A 14,516-nucleotide genomic window follows, 5' to 3' on the forward strand; every position below is an offset into this window, starting at 1 on the left:
AGTAATGTTGTTAGGTAACAGTACATGTAAACTCTGAGAAACAAAGAAATTAATTTTTAACTGTGTCTCTTGGTAATTTAAATCACCTTGTCATTATTTTAAATCGTAACGATAGCATACTACTAGATGCAAAAGCCTAATAAGCTTTTGCCTGTAGAAATTTTTATCCACTTATCTAATAAGACGTTTTTACTCCTTGTTACTCAAAGAACATGAATTTCTAAACATTGCCATCTTTTAGTTCTGGGGACATCTTGAAAAATAGCAACATTGGCCACCTATGACTACGCATTATTGATCATTGTGAAACTATTCGCGACCGAAACGGCTCTACATGAAGCAACAGTGCCGAAGCGCATGTCAAATAGAATAGAACTGGTTGGAATATTAATAACTCGATGGAAATGTGATTGGATTGGTATTTGCTTAACGCGGATGAACGGAAACAGTACCGTTTCTGTTTCAAATGTTGCTCTCTAGTACATACAATATATCCAATATTTCTGAAGTGACCTGGACGTGGTTTTTGCAGTGTATTGAGATACGTGGAGACCAGACAGAAACGGCCGTTTCAAGTGGAGAGCGAAAGTGACTTCAGCAAAGTGATGTACCGAGCAAACAGACAAATTCCCCCGAAGATCATGTCTCTCTATTTTCTGGTGCCCATTTTGAAAGTATGGTTTTACGGCATTCTACTCTCCATTGCGTCCTTCGCCGCCGAACTGGCCTACCAACCACGATCAGTCATCTTCAACAAAGTCAGGAAAGCCAGAGATCGTCAAAACATTGAAGTCATTGATATTTTAAAAGTTTGTTAAAAGGGTAGTGGCCGTCGTGAGAAATTCATTGCAGGGTTTTATTTTAGTGTGTTTTAAAATCTGAGCGAAAGAAAAGCAGCAGGTAAGTGAGTTTCTCGCGTTGGTCATTAAGGTGGATCACTGCTAACTGTAAAGGTTAATGCATAAAGGAACTTTTTCTTGAAGTTGAAACCATTTTTTTTCCCTTTAAAGAAAAAATTATACTCCTAATATTTCTGCAAAAAACGCTTATAAAATAGTCTTTGTCAATCCTACAGCGGAAAATATAAAATCTGTGGCGACGAACAACACTGGCTCACATTTTATATCTCTTGAGACTTTCAGCCCATATATTAAATGCGTTATATTACTACTTCGAGGATATTTATTATTTATTTTTAGTTAGACAAACAGGCAGATGCCGGAAAAAAGAACCGTGCTAGCTTGCTAAGCCTACTTATCACCGACTAAAATGTGTAAATGTTTGACAAACTAACATATATCGTAAACATAGGTGGATATGAATTTAGTTTTCAACCAAACTAGATCTTTAACGGTACTTTGACCAGTGACCTGAGATATTCTGGATCAAGGCAACACTAAATAAGGATATGCCTCATAAAATTCAGTGTTACTTGATAATAAGTGGACTGAAGTAAAAGTGTTATATCCATTGGTAGGGCGTAACAGGTATAATTGTAAGCAAAAAATGGGAATGAAATGCCACGTGACGTTCACTATGAAACTCGTTAAAGCCTCAAGTACCACACGAAACACCTAGTTTCTTTTAAATTTTAACACCCGACCCTTTTTGATTTCGCCCAAAATTTTTACATAGGGTTTTTTGGGCCTAGGAAAACGATTTTGAAAGTTAAACAATGATTGATCAAGCCGTTTACGAGATACAGCTTACGCGTTGTTTCAAAAGTACGCATTGACCCCCTAAATGTTTTTTCCTATATCTTAGGAAGTAAATATAGCAAAATCACATGTAATACCATATTTTAAAGAAAAATTATGTGCCGTCAATGTCATTAAAATCTGGGCTTTTAAATAATTTGACCTTTGACCGTAATGCAGTATGTCTTGTGAATAGCTCTTAGTAAAACATTTGCATGTTAAGAATAGGAAGTGTCACTCTTATACATAATATTGTACACTTATGCTAATATGCGCTCTGTCCAAGGGGACCTACTGAGCGAAATAAATTGTCATTGGCTAGCTGTATAAGCAGCCGATGCCGGGATGGTGACGTCAGTGGGAAGCCAGAAGCTCAGATTTCCGCATTGAAATCAATGCTGTAGTATTGTCTTATCGCCGTATCTTTGACATATTTTAGTAATTAAATGAAATTAGTATCCATTAAGACCATTTTATGATCACTAAATTATGTAAACTAAAGTAAGTAACCCAAACATTTCATTGAAATAAATTCAATATATATTTTTATTTGGTTTAAAGATCTTAGCCGGTAGTAAGCCTAGGCCAAAACAGTGACGATTTCACGATTCGAGGAGCTGAAGAAATTAGGAATAGTTAATCATTGACTCAATTGAATAAAGTAAATTAAGCCAGTAAACGGATTAGAAAATTTAATCAAGATTTTTAAAACAAAAGCATGTTAAAATATTACTGTGAATCTCTATTTCAGATATAATAAAGATAATAATGGTAAAAGTGTGTACTTAGGCAGCTCTTAAGCTCAAAATTCGTGCTTAAGAATTTTTCTCGTTCAGGTAGACTAAATTCCCTTAATTAGTTCTTGATCTGGTTACCCTCTACAAGCTCCTCCATGATCCGAATCAATATTATTTTTCATATTTGGTCTGTACCTTCAGAACGAGAGGCAACAGTTGTAAGCTATGACCCCGGCACTCTAAATGTGACTCGTTAAAATTATCCTTTTTTCATCGGGTTATTATTCCCTGGAACTACTTCCCAGGTGACATTGTGTGCGCGGGCACTCACGATGTCTTCAAGAAAAAATTGTCAAATGTCACTTTTTGTAATTGAATTTAACCACCCATTTGGTTTCCTATTTATATCTTAACTCTTGGGCTCTTCGGTCTTCTGACCCTAGCCCCCACCTGGACTCTTCAGAAAAAAGTACTTAGTTATTGTTTTGATCTCAATCTTTGTATTTATCTACATATAATCAGTAGTTACAACTCTACTGAAATTGAAGTTTGATCAATAGTTATTTGTAATATTTATATAATTAAGTGATTTCTAATAACTGTGAATAAATTTTCCTTTTATATTCTTAAAACTGAAATATTTTATTTAAGTTTAATAAACAATTATAATTAAATACTTTGATAAATGAGATATTGCTCGTTTTACATTGGATTGAATTATTAATACTCGAGTTTTTTCCAAAAACAAAAATAGACCTTCCTCTTTTAGCCACCTTTAAATAATGAAAACTTCAGAGCATTTGTACTTTAGATAGTGCAAATCATATAACAGACTATTCAGTTTATTTATTAGCATATGTAAAGGTAATTTTAATTGAAAACGATGCTTTAAAAAACATTTAAGAAAGCAATGTCGACACACAGTAAAGGTTGCAACAGGTCTTTGGGCTTCCCACTGACGTCATAGCTGGCGTAGAAGACCGAAGAGCAGACGACGGGAAAATGAAAACCCCGCTAAGTAGGCAACCTTTATTAGCGTATTTATGAACCTTGCGCTCTGTCGGGTTGTAATAATTAGCAATTTCCTGGATTTTAGGGTGCAGTAAGAAACGCTAAAATAATAATGAAATCCCAGACTATACTATGGACAAGCAATTTAAGTGAGATATTCTGTCTGCACATGAAAAACCATAATAAAAATATAAATAACTAAACGTAATGTAAGAATTAGAATTAAATATTCGAAACTGTAAAGTACTAAAATAATAATAATATTAATTCATTTAGTAGGTCAACTAGTTTCAAGTATAAAATAGCATTTTCATTAATTGGTGGGGTAAATTTTAAAAATTAATATTTTGAAAACTACGAATATTACTTTGAGATTTTGAGTGATTATTATGTATTCGACACCGAGTATTTTAAAAATCCTAAAATCGTGGATCTACAATTGAGGTGTCTGGTCGAGGTCAAAGGTCAAAGGTCAAATTATTTACAAGCCCAGATTATAATGACATTGACGACACATAATGTTTCTTTAAAATGTTATATTACATCTGATTTTGCAATAATTACTTCCTAAGATATAGGAGAACACATTTAGGGGGTCAAGGCGTACTTTTGAAATAACGCGTATGCTGTATCTCGTAAATGGCTTGATCGATCATTGTTTAACTTTCAAAATCGTTTTCCTAGGCCCTAAAAACCCTATGTACAAATTTTGGGCGAAATAAAAAACGGTCGGATGTTCTGCGGCAGACGTTTCGTCATATAAAAAAGGAATATCACTTTTCGTTACCTGAGATCTTAAAACGTAATTCATTCTCTGTAATTTCACGTTTATTTGTCTCATCGTGTACTTCAATTCAATAAAAGCCAACACTTCTTGTTAACTAGGTTCGCCGGCGTAACTTGAGCGGCCTTAAATAAACTCTTTCGCACCGAAATCGAATCTTTAATGTACAATTGGGAATATAATGTGTAGACAATAAATATAATTCAATACAAATCCACACGGTAGACTATTCACTTTCCACAATATACAAAGAATCGTTTCAATACACCATTTCAGCAGTGGTGTGCCATCTACATTAGTTTTCCAAACAGATTTAAACTTTGTGGAAACGGGAGAAAAATAAATTACGCAGATGACACGTCAGTTACTGTTCATGTACTTCGGAAAACCGTACTACTGAAGTGGTGTACTAACAAAACTATCAATCGATATTAGGACTTTTTCATTCGTAGGTAAACAAAGCCCTCAAAAGGGTGATTTGTTTGGGAATAATTCCTTGGTCTCTCCTAGTAGCTTTAATGTCCTTTTTAAATTTGGAACACAATGGTTAAATGTACTTTCTGAGAATTTTAAAGGATTCTGTTCATATTCATTGCACTCAAAATTGCCAGCTGCATTTTCAGTGTCATCCTGAGGAACTTTTTCATCTTCAATGGCGTCTGGTGGCTCTTGGATAGGAAACAAACACGTGACGTTATCATTGAAACCTTGTTCACCAGAATTTCCATCAAATCGAGGACACTGATTGTCTAAGGCACCCGATACTTCGTAATTGCTAGAATTTGAATAATAATTTTTGACGAAACATTCTTCTTCATCTTCAGTAAATTCGACTTTCATTTGGAAATCAGACGATGTAGCTCCGACAGGATCGGCGTTGTCACTCTCGGTGAGGCTTAGTTCATCAGCTATAGCTGCTATCTCTTCCTCTACCTCCTGGTAGCGTTTGAAACGTTGTCGTTGGCAGTTACGTCGTCGAGCTGCTTTTCTATCATCGTCAGTCATAGCTGCCCTCCTCAAACGATTCTGTTCAGATAGGCGTTTTCTTTGTTCAGAAAGGCGTGCTCTTTGTTCGTCCGTCATACCTGATTTGGGGTTTTGTTTTAATGAAATAAAAAAAATCGATTTATTTAATTGTGTATTTCAATTGGGTTTATTTTAGTGATTTTTAAACAATTTATGTCTCTTTTTTCCCTCGCAAATTTATAACTTTCAGGCATTGTTAATGTAAACCTTAATTTAAATTGATCCATTTAATTACTAATAATTTGTACTTGTAAGTTTCTTCTATATTAGAAATTTCGGTTTACCTATAGCCAACACGATGAGCGAACGGATTTGGCACTCCTAAGCGGACGACATGCCGTTTTAAAACACAAGCGTCTACTTAGCAGATTTTAAACTAGTATATAAGTTGGCCAATAGTCGTCTTTATGTTGATTGAAAAATCTAATTATCGTTGCTACAGAAACTATTTCCGTAAGTTTAATCAGGGTTCGTACAAAATTTCCTAAATTAAATTCCCTGACATTTCCAGGTTTTCCCTGACCAAATTGCCAAATTTTCCTGACCATTTTTACCTCTCCGAGGGGACTATGTCCCCTAAAAGGGGTTTAACAATCACCGTGTCGGTATGTCTGTGGGTTTGTCCGTGCTGCGAACGCGTACGCATTTTCGGGGCAAAGTGTAATCACTGGGTACGCAGTTTCTTGGGAAAAGTTTCTTTCGGATAAGCTTTTTCCAAAAGAGCCCTCTTTTTGTCATTGGGTGTAGTATAATGTTTTTATATTTCCGTTAGTATCGGGCTGGATTCGAACCCGAGCCCTCCTGCACGAAAGGTAAGCGTTGGCGTTCTACCACAGAATACCTATGACGCTTCTCTGAAAATTAGAAACTCTACCGAGAAAGGTATATTTTGGCTTGTCAAGTTGTTGTAGAATAAAATAGTGTTTAGAGGTAAAAATCTTGAAAAATATAATAATAATAATATGGATTGTGTATTTTTAATACATCTTTCAAAAATTTATTTGCTGGATTTTTTTGGGGTCATTTTAAAATTTCCTTACTTTTTTGGACCATTTTAAATTTCCCTGACTATTCCCTGACCATTTGGAATCATTTTCCAATTCCCTGACTTTTCCAGATTTTCCAGGTCATGTACGAACCCTGTTAATATATGGTTTAAGCCAATGAATTTAATTTCTTTAAATCATACCGGGGATTACTTTCTTTTTTTAGACGATTGTGACAATTCAATCCTCTCATCCATTTGATTAATCATGGCGAGATATGTGTAACGGCCACGCCAACGGGGGAGATACGTGGGGACAGGGGTTGGGACACCGGTGGCGGAAGTATTCCGACCACCCGTTGTGGGATTGTTGGTCTTCCTCAAACGGCCATCCACAAACTCTGCCTTCCAGACGCTTGGGATTACAGGAGTACGCCACTACTCCCGGCTCGATTACTTTCTTCCAACGCGACTTTTCATGGTATTATATGTTGGAATAGAGAATTTCTTATTATAAAAACTCAAATATTATTTTTAAAGTCGACTGATATGTTGTCAGTTTCTATACGATTTGAAGGTGCTTCGTATAAAAATGTTTGTTTCAAATATATATTTTACGAATTATTATTATTATTATTATTATTAATATTATTATTATTATTATTATTATTATTATTATTATTGAGGTTGTGATTAAAATGATGGACAATAATCAATATACAAATTAATATGAATAATTATATTTAAAAGTTTACATTAACGGACAAATTATGGTATCACTGCCGAAAGGTAACAAATATTTTAAGTGTGGCGTTTTGCTTCCCATTGGATGTAAGAAGTCTTATCAAACAAAAACTGTACCTGCTCTCTCTTCTTCCTTCATGCGAGCACGTTGCAGCCGGCGTCGTTCCGCTGCACGTTGCCGAAGAGCCGCTCTTTGTTCGTCAGTCATGGCTGCTCTCTGTTTCCTTGTCTGAAGCTTATTTTTCAGGAGCGTTTCTTCTCTACGTTCTTCGCTTTGATGAGCACGAATCAGCCGGCGTTGTTCAGCTGCACGTTGCCGAAAAGCCGCTCTTTGTTCGTCAGTCATGGCTGCTCTCTGTTTCCTTGTCTGAAGCTTTTTTTTCAGAAGCGTTTCTTCTCTACGTTCTTCGCTTTGATGAGCACGAATCAGCCGGCGTTGTTCAGCTGCACGTTGCCGAAAAGCCGCTCTTTGTTCGTCAGTCATGGCTGCTCTCTGTTTCCTTGTCTGAAGCTTATTTTTCAGGAGCGTTTCTTCTCTGCGTTCCTCGCTTTGATGAGCACGTTGCAGCCGGCGTAGTTCGGTTGCGCGTTTTCGAACAGCCTTTTTCTCTTCGTCGGACATAAAATACCTCCGATTGCGCGCTTGCAGAGCTAATTGACGGCGACGTTCAACCTCTCTTTGTTCGTCAGGCACACCTTTATTTAACTGCCTCTGAAAAGCATGAACGTCATCAACCTCTCTATTTTCGTAAGTAATAGCTTCTTGCTTTAATTGCCCTTCCAAAGGATGGTCGTTTTCAACCATCCTTTGTTCGTCAGTTATACATATAGCTTCTTTCTTAAACTGCCTCTGTATAGCATGGACGTATTCAAGCTCTCCGTGTTCGTCAGTCATAGCTTCTTCCTTTAACTGTCTTTCCAGAGCAGGAACGTCATCAACATCTCTTAGTTCATCCGCATCCGTCATAGCTTCTCTCTTTATCTATTTCTAGAAATTCTGGAAATTCTCAGCGACTGTTTTTCTGTTAAAGCCGACGTTGTCATTAAAAGATACTTTTCTTAACATTACGTATTACTGTTTCGTCGATGGCATGTTTGCTAAAATAAAAGAATAAAAAATTTAGCTTTTCATAATTTAAAACAAAAAAAAGAAATTAGGTAAAACTGAAGTAAACATCGTACTAACTTTCCCTCCCCTAATAGTTTAATGAAATAGGCGCCTTATTCCGGGGGTGTTTGAAAGCTTATAAACGGGCAATAGTAAACCAAAGGGTTAGTTTATAAATGACAACTTTGAAGTATTATGCTCGGAGCAAGATGTAGTTCAGTATTAAATATGGTAAATATCGTGTGTTCAGCTCTACCTCAAATGAGAAAAGAAAACTTACTTTACCTTGTTATAAGACAAAGGCGCATTTTTAGTTTTCATATAACTATTGAATTTACACATTCAAGGAGTCCATTTGCTAAACGATTTACTCTGTATTACGTCATAATAAATCTTAAGGAACAATTTCATCGCACAACGTTAGTAGATAATAAAGAATTAAACACTTTACCCCAGGAGTTGAATAACAGTGAAAAAATCGTTTGAAAAATTATTTTAAAAATGCGACTCTTCCCCTAAATTTCTTCGTACTGTCCGTCTGTCCTATTTTCATTTTTAAACTTTATATGAAGAAATACGTGTTCTAAAAAAGACGGTTTTAAAACAAATATTTGTCTTCGATATTTTTGAGTATATTACGAAATATCTCATTAACTTTGTGTGGTTCACTCAAGGAGGATAGGAAGGAAGGCGAAGTAGGAGAGATGAAAGCGCCAACATCCTTGTAAGAAGCTTAGCGCGCGCTCGGCGAGAAAATTTCGGAAAAATGGCGGAAACACGTGGCGTAGCTGCCGCAATCCTGCCGCCATTTTTCTGAAATTTTACTACCGAGCGCGCGCTAAGCTTCTTACAAGGAGGCTGGCGCGTTCATCCCTTCTACTTCGCCTCCCTTCCTATCCTCCTTGGTTCACTTACGCAACCAGTAGCCAGAATTAAGCTAAATGTCGCAAATTTAGAACTGGAAAACCTTTTTTGTCATTTCGGCGAAATCTATTTACCCAAAGGAACGTATTGAATGCAGTAAAACTCGCGACGTCGCAAATATAATGATAGATTAAACTAACAAATGAATAAAAACATCGATGGCTCCAGCTCTGCCATTATTTGAACAGAAAAGTTATAATCCATTATCCAAAAAAATCAAACGATATACTTCAAACAACCAATTTATTTAACGGGCTTATTATGGAGAAAATTTAGGTTTGTTAGTAGGACAATAATTATAATAAGGCGAAAATGTACCGATTTTGTTATTAAGCAATTAAATATGGGTGATTAGTTATTAAATTTAAATATCTCCGTTAGTGCCTGGTCACGTTTGCGAGCGCCGAGACTAACGATGTTATAACGATTTTAATTACTGGAAAATGTACCAAATATCAAAAAATATATATACTTTGATTTACAAAGCAAGCTTAGGGAAATAACTTAATTTAAATGTCTTGTTAAATAAGGCTACAAAGAATACCTAAAATAACATGTACCAGTATGTGGTCAATGATCTGCATTAGTACCGGATTTGTTAACAAAGTTTTTTCTTGTAGTATATGTAGATTTAGTAAATGTAAATTAGTTATCTTATCTTATTTCATGTTTATCTAATCTTACGGTCCATTTGGATGATAAATAACCGAATGTATAAACTCAGTACGACACAATAAAACACGAAGATTTATCATAACCATTCTCCTTATTTAAGCTTTGCAGCCCTTTTATATATAAAATATATTTTATGAAAACCCTAATAGTGATGGATTTGGAAGATGTAACAATAAATTTCGATTTCATGGTATAGTTGATTGTATTACCCCTGCAGCACAAAAGAATTGTTTCAGAGTCGGGCCGACGTCGACGAATTATTAAAAATCTGTGGTCGGCCGACTGTACTATTTTGAGTCGAAATGTCCTACCCGAAAAAGGGTCGGGCTACCTTTAACGTTTGACTGTATGCCAACCTAAAAAAGTAATCCCATGTAGCAATTTGAGGTCGGGCCGACGTCGACAAAAAAGGTCGATCAGCATGGTCGGCCGACCTTCCTTTTTTTAGTCGAAATGTCCTAGCCGCATATGGGGCCGACAAATATTGTCCTAGTAGAATAATGGTCGGCCGACTAGAAAATTTTACTTAATATGGATATATAACCGACTCTTAAATGACTACTGGCCGAATCTGAAATAACTCTCAGCCGACTTCAGATTCAATCCAAACAGTTTAAGAGGCAGAAAATGTTTTATCAGTGCTCGCAGAACATTCCCTCGATTTGAATTAACAATGTATTTCCCTAAAATATTTATTTACACGAATATGACCTACTTGAGTTAAGAGATTTTTGAAAAAGCAAACATTTTCCGGCTGAATATATGATCTTTTTCGACAAAATAGAGTAAAGAAAAGAAATTATTTAAAAAACTGTTTTAATTTGTTTTATTAAATCGCTAATTTTCACAGTTCTGCGCGATTAATTTAAAAATAAACTGTTGGATATAAGTCGACCATTAGTCGTGTTATAAATGTGCAATGGCTTTTTCAAGTCACGACAGCAATTACAATTTAAGGTCCACGTTCGGACTCTAATTAATAGTTGCATTGATAAGACTTATTGGGTCGGTAAGTGGTCCAATCTATTAGGTCACCATACCGACTTTTAAAGGGATAAAAAACGTACTTAACTGCAATTATCGCAAAAACGTTTACGACTTTTAGAGTCGGCATCTGGACTAGGACCGAAAAGCGACTTTACGACCAAAGCCCGAGCCTAAATCAACTCTCTGTAATTAAGGCGTGGCGTTACAGGGTTAACAGACTTAAAAAAGATTGTCAAAACACGTGGAATAAAAGTGACTACTCATATTTTATTCTACGTGTTGGTTGGGTTCGAGTAACAATCTTTTAAACATTGGCGGCTATTTTCCAAGATGGCGGACAATCCTACTAGAATTGATTCCGGTGTCTTGGTTTTTCGTATAAACCCTCTAGCATCAGAATCGATACGCAATAGAAATACGCAATTTTAGGCAGTCGGCCCGACGACGTTTTGGAGTCGGTTAACCATCACATTAATAGTCGTTATAGAGTCACGGTTTGAAATTGGGCCGACTGTGGCCCAACGTCGTTCTGGAGTAAGAAACAGGTACATTGTTAGTCGGCACAGAGTCATGCTTTAAAGGCCGGCCGACCATAACTCCCTAGGGCATTTCGACTGAAAGACCAAAGGTCGGCCGACCGTCGGCCAGCCTAGCCATTTGAGGGCTTTGTCCGACGTCGGCCCGAATTACATGTGCTACAGGGCATAATAAGAAAGTTTGTTTCTTATTTACTATCTGAATTTCGTTACTCTTATCAATTAATACTAAACTTAGTAAGGTCGTTACGCGAAATTATCTCAAAAAGGTTTAAGACTTTTAGAGTCGGCATTTGGACCAGGACCGAAAAGCGACTATTCGACTAAAGCCCGACCCTAAATCGACTCTTTGTGCTACCGGGGTAATAATAAAACTCTCGGGAGCTGTCAGACCATGGTAATTTTTCAGCCGTATCTATAGATAGTATATTTACCCACGGCTGAAGAAGGACCACTTTCCGAAAGCTCCCGAGAGTTTTATTATTTTATTACAAATAAATCAAATATACCATAAAGTAGCAAATCATTTTTAAAATTTTTAGCAATTTTGGTTAACTGCTTTTGCAAAAACATTTAAAACCTTTCGTAATTAATCAACATTTTGACGGAATACACCACAAGCAGCTCTATGCTTCTCAAACTCTCTTTCCCAGTGGTCCAGATTTAAACGATTTGTCAGAACAAATTAGGGTCCCTTACGTAACAGAAATTTTACTATTTCAGGTGACAGATTTTGCTAGAAGTACAATGGATTTATTAGTTATTAACCAATTTTTAAAATCAAAATTGAATTTTAGGCCCTCTACTTAACAGCATGGGATTTTGTTGATCTGCGGTGAAAGTATTTGGAAGATTTCTCACTCAATCTTCCCAAGGATTAAGATAATCAACAAAATCTTTTAGCCACTAAAATTGAAATATCAAGTGATAAATTAGTGGTGCACTAATGATCGATTCAAAGGGCAACAAAAGTAGGGAAAACTAAGTGGCAGATTCCACTCAAACTGCAAAGTTGGAACTAATCATGCCACAGTTTCGTTCTTTCCCACAATGTCTCGGGTCTTCAACACTTGTATAGGGAGCTAAGTTTGGATTTCGTTTGCGGTGGCCCTCCTTAAAGTTTCTTGCAAACATACAGCCCAAAATTGTGTCTTATTTTAATGAAGGTAACCATTTCACTGACATCTGTACCAAATCTTTTCTCAAGGGCAATGGCTATTGTCCGACTTAAAACTTGTGCAGCCAGATTTACTTTCATTATGGAGTAAATACACATGATCGTAGGTTAATCTAGGTAATTGTTTTATTATTCTTGAAGCACCTTTTTCATAAAAATCAACTCCTTTTTTCCAATGCATATGCTACCCACCTTTATTGAGATTTCTTGAAAGTGTTGGCCCATTTCCACTATACGAAAGTCAATTTCTGGTAGTTTATATGGGGTGTGGGGGATCACGTATGAAAACAAGTTGGCAAGCCAAAATATACCTCTCCTCGGAAGAATGGTCCCTAGTGGTATTAATTTCTCGACACGACCCCCAAAGATATCTCCGCAATTCAGAGTTATTTACGACAAACGTATTCTCGGTTCAAACCCTGCCCGGTATAAAATTTTAATTTTAATTTAAATAATTGAGACGAAACAATCGAGTTTAATTTATTCAGAATATTATAAATTAAGTAGTTACAACAGCGAGTTAGACTTACTAAAACAATGCAAAATTGAATTTAACCCTTTTTACAGTACATGTTTATCAGTTGAATATAATACTAAGCAAATTTTAATGAAAGAAATATCTACAGATGGTAATTGTATTTTTCTCGCTTACGAAATACTTGCCGCATCTTTAACGCTCATTTTATTTTAACACTCGTAGACTTTCAGTTGACGTTGTGACACATACCGCATGAAAAAGACCAATGCCGTCCAATTTCCAATTTCATATAATGACTCGCACACCCAGGAAATCATTGACTGCGTTAGAAATCGTAGATATCCAAATATCCACACCAAATATATTTACAAGTAAAAACCTTACCACCAACAAAGCACAGAGAGCCACTTGACTAACCGCCAGCTCTTAAAGCAATAAACGTTAAATTATCGTCTTTGAATTAACACAACTATATATAGGTCGTTAATAATACCCGTAAATAAATAACAAAAAACTAACAAAGTGGACCACCCACAGGGTCTACCCTTTAACCCTCTTATCTCGGCTGACTGCGCTAAAACAAGATTTAACCTTTAAAATTTCATTCGTAAAAAAAAACAGATTAGGCCTTCATAAATTCATTAATAAAATAATATTTTATTACCTATTATGCTTACGATGCGTGTCTTAATTTCAGTGAGCCTAAGCAGCTATCGGTGGTTCTGTGGTAGAGCGCTCGACTACCAAGCCGAATGGTCTGGGTCCGAAACCTGGGTGGCGCATTTGTTTATAATCAATAGAGAAACGCTAAATTAGAATTTCTTCGATGCAATAATTTCAATTCTATTTCAATTAAACCAAAATTTCGTACTCTATTAAATACGCTTCCGATAAAGCTGAAGGTCTAATTTTCAATAAGGCGTAACAAGTGTCGGTGGTTCTGTGGTAGAACGTCCGCCTGCCAAGCAGGAGGTCTCGGGTTCAAATCCCGCCAGATGCGATCGCAAATTGATACTAAGACGGATACCGTGTACAACTGGTGGAAACCCTGCCATTGGACGTTGAGATGTAGCATTACACTAAGCACTCGGTCCGTCCCAAAGTCATTAAGAAGAAGTTGGAGAGAAAACGCCCATATAAACACAACAGACTCAACATGCACAACCATCAGAACACAAACACAACAAATTCAACAATCACAACCTACGCATAAACATTACAAAAACATAATACACCAAACCGTCACGACGGTGAGCGAAAAAACACCAACCAAACCGCAAATGAATCCGTTAACGCTCACCGTCACACGGTGGTTTTGCCAACCCTTCGAGAAACTGCGAACGCAGAGATCTCGAGAAACTGCGTACGCAGTGAATACACTTTGCACCGAAAATGCGAACGCGTTCGCAGGCCTGACAGACAGACCCACAGACAGACACGGTGGTTGTATAACCCCTCCTAGGGGACTTTGTCCCCTCGGACAGGTAAAAATGTATCTTTCTGCATCAAGAGCAAAATTAGAGGTTGGGGATGATTAACTTTTATTCAATAGATAAAGCTCTCAAAATTATTCGTAAAACGTTTCGATCAAGTAATTTATATTTCTGTATTATCCGATTAATTTTTTGATAAATTTGTAAAATTAAT

General features: G+C 36.4%; 1 protein-coding gene across 2 annotated transcripts; it reads right to left on the reverse strand.

The window, feature by feature from the left end:
* Window positions 1-4,451: 4,451 nt before the first annotated feature.
* Window positions 4,452-8,437, reverse strand: LOC149963283 (uncharacterized). 2 transcript variants are annotated; one of them, XM_090170538.1, is made up of 3 exons: window positions 8,378-8,437; window positions 7,102-8,082; window positions 4,452-5,314 (listed from the first exon to the last, which is right to left on the reverse strand). In XM_090170538.1, the coding sequence occupies exons 2-3, from the start codon at window positions 7,949-7,951 to the stop codon at window positions 4,695-4,697; spliced, it is 1,470 nt and encodes a 489-aa protein (XP_090026664.1). In that variant the 5' UTR covers window positions 7,952-8,082; window positions 8,378-8,437; the 3' UTR covers window positions 4,452-4,694. The 2 variants fall into 2 exon arrangements, with proteins under 2 accessions (XP_090026664.1, XP_090026665.1); XM_090170539.1 differs by lacking the exon at window positions 8,378-8,437 and having other exon boundaries at window positions 7,102-7,696; window positions 7,810-7,940.
* Between the last annotated feature and the right edge of the window lie 6,079 nt (window positions 8,438-14,516).

The sequence above is a fragment of the Leiobunum rupestre genome, chromosome 1 (assembly GCF_980474605.1).
Source record: "Leiobunum rupestre chromosome 1, qqLeiRupe1.1.hap1, whole genome shotgun sequence".
Taxonomy (NCBI): Eukaryota; Metazoa; Arthropoda; class Arachnida; order Opiliones; family Sclerosomatidae; genus Leiobunum; species Leiobunum rupestre.

Excerpts from the sequence above, each read along its gene's own strand:
- LOC149963283 (XM_090170538.1), bottom strand. The coding sequence starts at position 7,951 with ATGACGGATGCGGATGAACTAAGAGATGTTGATGACGTTCCTGCTCTG. Across the intron at positions 5,315-7,101 it reads GAAGGAAGAAGAGAGAGCAG|GTATGACGGACGAACAAAGA; the intron begins GTACAGTTTTTG and ends ACCCCAAATCAG.